Below are 7005 nucleotides of genomic sequence, written 5' to 3'. Positions count from 1 at the left end.
TTGGTGGGGGGCAACTTGACAAGGGGGCGACTTTTTAAGGGGCAATTTTACAAGGGGCGACTTGACTGGTATTCCTACATACTGTAGCCTTCGTGCAATCCAACGTTCTTTTATGTGGTATTTTTTACTATTGGATATAAGTGATGATGTAATACAGAACTTACAGTATTATATTCATAAATTTTCGATTGTCACTTACAATTTTTTAAGACTTGCCAAAACATCGAAGTCACCTTGCGTTGTAGTTTTTCTGTTAAATCTCAGATCCCTTAAAAGAGAAATACCAAAGTGATTTAATTGAATTGGATCTCAATGACATTATTATTATTATTGTCATTAACCTCATATATTAGTCATCCCCTTTAAAATGTTAACAGCCATGATGTTTTTATCACTTGGATCGATGGATTGATGTAAACAAAACATAAAACAAAGATACAACAAGATGATAGGTGGTCATGAAACCTGTATGATCGGTATGATTTTCATATCTGTAATTAATACTCCTCATGTGACCGATTACGATATATACTATTAGCAAGGCACACAGTACCACATAATAAATTAAGTCTATATAGATAGGCCAACAATTATAATAGTTGATAACGGCGTACATAGCGAAAGCAACCTTCTGGTAACAACCTATATATATATAACCAGTACTGTCAATAATCCATAACTCGCTGTTTTGATAACCCTGCTTCGGATTGTGGCAGTATGGGTTTTTCGTAAAAAAAAATGTTTTCATCAAATTCTGTTAGCCTACAATTATTTTTTGACTTCAATGTGGGTAAATGTTAATATTCTAATTTTTATTTTCTGAAATTTAAGCTAAATTATATTAACGCAAATGCTGTTGCTAAACTGACCAATCGGCCATATTTTTTTGGTCACGTGCATAACTTAAAGTCTATTTTACGAACCAGTCGAATGAAAATAATACTCAACGAAAATTCGTACTCAACGAAATGAACCAGTCGAATAAGCCCATTGAATAAAAGAAATCTATATAGCTTGTGTACTGCAGAAAAAAAATACGCCTTGGTCGTCCATTTGGACTTTAAATTGGGCGTTCTTTCATAAAGCACACTGGCGTTCCACAAAAGTTCTGCTGGCCAGAGTTCCATACTAAAATGCTGGGTCGAGTAGAAGGGACCATTTGTAGTAAATCTGCCAAAGTGTGTGTATGTGGGATTTTGGTTTAGTTGTATTTTTTTTTTAATTAAAGGAAAGTTTATCGTAGCGTCAAGCGTTCATTGGCATAGATCCCGGGGGATGGGGGATATATCCCACCAATATATGACAAGGGGGGTGGTCCATTGTATCATCCCCCCACCAATATTTTGACTATGTATGGGATATAACGGAGCTTTACTTACTTCAAAAGACTGTCCCAGAAAAAAATTACAATGTCTAATGCGCTTACAAAGATGAAAATAAGCATAATGTATTAATGTTGATAACACAATTATTTTATCTGGTACCAATCTAAGCTCTTCTTTCCATAGATGTTAGATGTGCTTGCAAAGCAAGCCACATTTTCACATTGAAGGCTGTGTACGACATCAGTAATCTTATGTCAATTCCAAGAATGTTTAAGGTTATATCGGTTGATGAGGAATTTATTGATTAGGCCTAAAATAGCAAATTGCATCAATTTATTTTGCAAAAACAAGGTTTCCAGCTCCAGAGGGGGGCACATCCAGTGTCCGCACAAGGGCACACATTGGCGCTAATGCCAGGCGCGTAACAGGGGTCTTGGGTCAGGGGGTATTTATTTTCCTGGTTAGTAATTTATCATACCCACCGCACCCCACTCCCCATATAGAAAACAATACGACATAGGGCTTATCTTATTTATAATATAGGCCATACACGTGTGTTTGAAACTAAATATAAGCATTTTCATCATGGTTTTATTTATTACAACATAATCTTTCACCATCAATTCACATTAAAGCCCTTCTTCTAGGTTGAAACGATCTATCTTAAATTTTTCTTTCTTGAGTTTGGGACTATTATGTGTTTAAATAACTTAAACGGATACGCCATCGGGCAGCATAGATCAAGGAGTTATGACAGTTTTTGAAGTGGAGAAGGGGTTGCAGGGTGTTGTGAGTCTGGTCATTATGATATCTTAATTTTTTATTCTCGTCTTTATTTTTCTCTTCTCTTTTTATTTTCCTTTCCTTTTCTTTTCCAATTCTTTCTCTTTCCCTCCCTCTCCCTCTTTCTTTTCTCTTATTACCTAGCCTGGTACGGCGGCTTGGTCAGCCCGGTAAAAACCGTCAGGGGAGGGGCAATCTTCCCCCTCCCCCGCCACTGGCTAACACGCCAATCATCCCCCCAATGAAAAATACTTTTCTACGCCACTGCAAGCGTTGTAGTAGAATGCGTTGCATTTGCTATGCGCCAGCGGCTGGCAATGAGCCCGGAGACGGGCGTTACGCCACTAGCAGATCATAGGGGGACATGTTCTCTTCACAAAGGGCTTGGTACCCCCACGTTTTGACCGCATTGCAATTTCATGTTTCAATAAGATACTTGAAAACTGTTAAAATGAACTGTATAAATGACGAGGATTTTAAAGAAAAAACGTTCTACATTAGTTCTATTAATTTAAATCATTAACTTACAACACTTAATTAATATGTTAATGTCATGAAACAAGTGTTATTAAAAGTTTATAATTAAATAATAATAAAATAATAATAATAATAATAATAATAATAATAATAATAATAATAATAATAATAATAATAATAATAATAATATACTTTATTTAAACACGGAGACACTTGAATCACCCATGGGTGTTTTTCATTTTGGCCGTGCAAGGCCATACATAATTAGAAAAGAAAAAAATATTGAAAACAAAAATAAATTAAAGAAAACAACAAAAACATAATATCTTAACTACCAGTGAAACTATCCCCCGCCGGACACCAACCCGGTATTTCTAAGTTTTGGGGATCAGACCATGAGGAATTTGTTGGAGCTTTATTTTGACTGTAGTTGTGATGAACTTTGGTATATAAGAGTGCCGTTTCCGGCCATCTAGAGGTAACTATTTCTTGTTGGGGCTGAGGAGAGTGTTGATTCACGACTGCCCCCGACCCCCACCTATCAAAACAGATATGCATTCTTAGAACCACTGAACTGAGCCCTTTCCCCTTACACCACAATAGGGGCCTTTAGTGCTGGTCCCAGCAATGACCTCATTTACCCCATTATTTCCACGACTCAGACCGTATGGCCGCCCGTCACTACATTTTTCTCATCATCATAATTATTAAATACCATATTAAAGTATGGAACATCTATGAATTTGGAGTGTATTCACTCATTAACAGACCAGAAAGAAATGCCAGTGCATTTCCAGAAAACTAAAGCTTTCCAAAGGAGTACCCCAGAACCTACCCCTCCAAACAACCCGCTCGGTGCTACGCACCTCGCATCCACCCCACCCCCATTGCTAAATCTTAGATCCGCCACTGATTAGCCTCAATTTGAAAACAATGTCTATTTAGCCAACAAGTCAATTGTAGTTTCCTGAAAACAGGTGTACTATGCACAAATTTTGGGGTAACAAGATATCGGACGAGCTGCAGTACGGTATTTTAACGCATTTTTTATGAAGACCTACTAGTGAAAAGTATTAATTACAAAGACGAGCCGCAGTATTTAAATATCTTTGTAATGAAACTTATTAAGATAATAAATAAATGTATTCGATGCATGTACAAGTTTGCATCATATCTGTCTCTTATACACATCTAGATGTGTATAAGAGACAATTTATACATGCTCCCAGCTGTCACTTCACCAAAACATATGTATACAGCCACTCATTACGCATGAGATGAATTTCATCTTCGGACTTAGATGTTCAAAATCTCACAAAAGAACTATCCGGATAACTCAGAATAGAAATTATCAAGGACCCATTTAAAAGCTATCAAACAAGCAATGGATATACCTCGTGCTCAAAAACTGACGTGAAGACCGCGTCGCTGATCTACCAGATATTTTACATACAAATACTAGCAAATAACAGAGATCCATAATTATGATTCGACAAAAAGATGGGATCTTCGAAAAGATATTTTTAAATAAATCACGTAAAACTCTAGATCCTCTAGCGGTAAAGCTGTAATAAATGCATAATGAGAGAGCGAGAGTTGGTGAAAGGAGTAGAGAGTGTGAGTGGAGAGGAATAAAATAACATTAAGGCAATGAAAACAGCACGTTTTGAGTGCATTTGAGAGGACTATTTATTAACAATATGATACGGTACTTACTTCATGTAAGTTTCATCTGAGCATTCGTTTCCGTTTTCTAAAACAACAAAAAGTTATGGAGACCTATGGTGAATTCTGTAGGCAAGCCTAATATTCAATTAACATAGCAAGACATGGAAAAACGTTAATTACATGTTTACTTAAGGCGAAGAGTCGAATAGCTTGTTAGTTAAGATATTTGTCTTTTTATACCAGAGTCCTTGGATACATTCCTGTCAGTGTTGCAGGATTTTGTTTCACGGCCAATAACAACACCACTCCCTCAACCTCATATTGAAATTAAGTTTGTTTAAAGTGAATGTTTGTCTTTTGTTACATACTCACTTCTGACAATCTTTATTACATATGTTGTGTGGTTAAATAAAATGAATAAAAATGTATAAATAAAATAAAAAAATATTAAAAATATATTATCTTGATTTTCATCAACTTAGGCATTTACTAATAACATCAGTATTATTTTAAAAATTGTAATTGTCATTTAAAATTATTTAAGAATTTGAAACTATTACCATTGCCCTTTAATGTCAGAGCAAACTCTTCCAGATAACACAGCACTTCGTCTATGTGACACCGTCGTTCTCTCTCATTTTGCCAGCATCTGTCTATCATTGGCTTTAATGCCTTCGGAAAATCTTCCGGAATAGAGAGTAACACGCCATTCATTATATTATTCGTGATATCGCCATCCTGCATACCTGCCCATGGTTGTTCACACGTCCATAATTCCCAAACAACAACACACAAAGAGTATATATCTGACTTTTGAGACACTACCCTGGCATCCCTGAAAACCTCAATGGGCGCCCATGATTTTGTGAATCCTCCATAACTTGTCAACAATGATTCTGAATTTTTCCCCTGCTTTGAAAGACCAAAATCACAAAGTTTCAGTACATTGAGCGAATTTTCGATATCATCGCTTAACAAATAATTCATTGACTTAATGTCTTTATGAGTGATATTTTTGCTGTGTAGGTACTGAACAGCAGAAGCAGCTTGGCAACACCATTGAGCAAACTGAGATTCTGGCAATCGCACTGGGGATGCTGGTTCGGTATGTTCGTGTCTCTTAGCAGCTAAATAGGCGAACAAATCACCTTGAGTTGCCAATTCCATGACAAGACCAAATGACGGAAATCTGTCATACTGACCATAAAACTTGATTACATTTTTATGGTCAAGATCTTGGAGAATATTTATCTCTATCTCTTGTCTGTTTTTTTTATATATTTTGACTGCAACTTTAATCTTTCTCTTATCATCTGTCCTCCAACAGGCTTTAAAAACCTCTGCTGACGAGCCAATACTGCCAATAGTCTCTTCAGATTCGAAGTCAAGTTCTTCATGTTTGATAGAACGAATACCTGATACATTCATTACAGCGACAGTACAATACAATCTACAAGACAGTCCATCAATAAATACGGGTACAGTGCACAGTAAATAATCGTCAGAAGCGCTGGTCTATATTAGAGCAACAAATTCAGTTTGCGTTGTTGCAGAACAACGTTACTTCCTTGTTTGTAGAATACATGACGTCAGCAGGTACAAAACAAACTTTTAATTTATTACGCCGGCAATTGCCCTTTTTTTCTAAATAGCAGAGACAACTGAGGGCGCAATCTCCTCTCATCAATGATAATTATACTGAACGTAGATGTACTACAGCGGTACAAACACAGCAGTGTTGGGTTATCCAAGCCTGCTAACGCTCGAATACTTAATAGTAGTAATTCATTGTAAAACAGCACTTGTGTAACAGTACCCTTTACTTATATAAAATAGAAAAACAAAAATTGATTGTATTTTTACTCACAGTGTTATGACACTTAGACCAGCAACTTAGTTAACAATATAATTTTAATGCCTATTGTAAAATTTGAAAAAGATATTCGCTCACAAAACCTAAATTTCCGTTTAAAAACATTAACATTAGTTTTTAGACAGTAGAGCCTGGCTCGTTGGCCCAACGGATCTAGCCTTAGTAGATTTGAAATTGGTGCCTAAGATTAAAAAGATAGTATGGCTAGGTGAATTTAAGTGGTGAGCAACAGGGAAGCCCATTTGATGCTCTTTAGTTTTTTATGGTCAAGTTTGAGTTTACATTCGGTTTCGCCCATATAATTGCCGTTATTACATTTAGTTCAAAAACGACAAAATTCTGCAAACTTCGTTCGGCAAACCAGGTTTCGGCCAACTGGGATTCCATGTTTTCGGTGACCAGGATTCGGCAAACTTGGTTTCGGCAAAGTGGCATAAATTCGGCCAATCGGGTGTCGACTAACTGGATTTCGACCAATTGCGGTACATCGAGGATCGGCTCTTCCTCTTAATATACTAATTAATAAAAACAGAAATTTGTTCATACACTCTATTTACAACAGCAGCAACACCAGATTAGAACTAGAAACTTAAACTAGAAATGTTTAACTAGAAATGTTTAATAGAACAGAATAGAATCCAGACCAAACGTCACCATGTTGGCGCTCAGGTGCCAAGGATTGGTCATAACAGCAGGGGTGGCGCCAGGACTTGCCCGACGAGGGCCTATACCACGTCTTTGTCGACTTCAAGAAGGCTTTTGACAGGGTTTGGCAGGCAGACTTTTGGGCCACCATGAGACAGATGTGTATAAGAGACAGTTTTAATACTGCTAGATACGCCATTGTCCCCGACGGGGGGAAGATGCCCCTAACGAAGA

At 36.9% G+C, this 7005-nt stretch overlaps 1 protein-coding gene across 1 annotated transcript in view; it reads right to left on the bottom strand.

The window, feature by feature from the left end:
- LOC117102784 (probable serine/threonine-protein kinase kinX) overlaps positions 1–5768 on the bottom strand; it is an 81868-nt gene extending 76100 nt beyond the window's left edge. Inside the window, exons 1-3 of the mRNA XM_033243193.1 lie at positions 4814–5768; positions 4302–4338; positions 200–268 (exon numbers count right to left, since the gene is read on the bottom strand). Of these exons, the coding sequence (XP_033099084.1) occupies positions 200–268; positions 4302–4338; positions 4814–5681 (974 nt within the window). The 5' untranslated portion in view covers positions 5682–5768. The remainder of the gene's footprint in view (positions 1–199; positions 269–4301; positions 4339–4813) is intronic.
- Between the last annotated feature and the right edge of the window lie 1237 nt (positions 5769–7005).

The sequence above is a fragment of the Anneissia japonica genome, unplaced genomic scaffold, assembly GCF_011630105.1.
Source record: "Anneissia japonica isolate Jap-2015-1 unplaced genomic scaffold, ASM1163010v1 scaffold287760_len733007_cov179, whole genome shotgun sequence".
Taxonomy (NCBI): domain Eukaryota; kingdom Metazoa; phylum Echinodermata; class Crinoidea; order Comatulida; family Comatulidae; genus Anneissia; species Anneissia japonica.
This window is presented reverse-complemented; position numbering and strand designations above follow the sequence as displayed.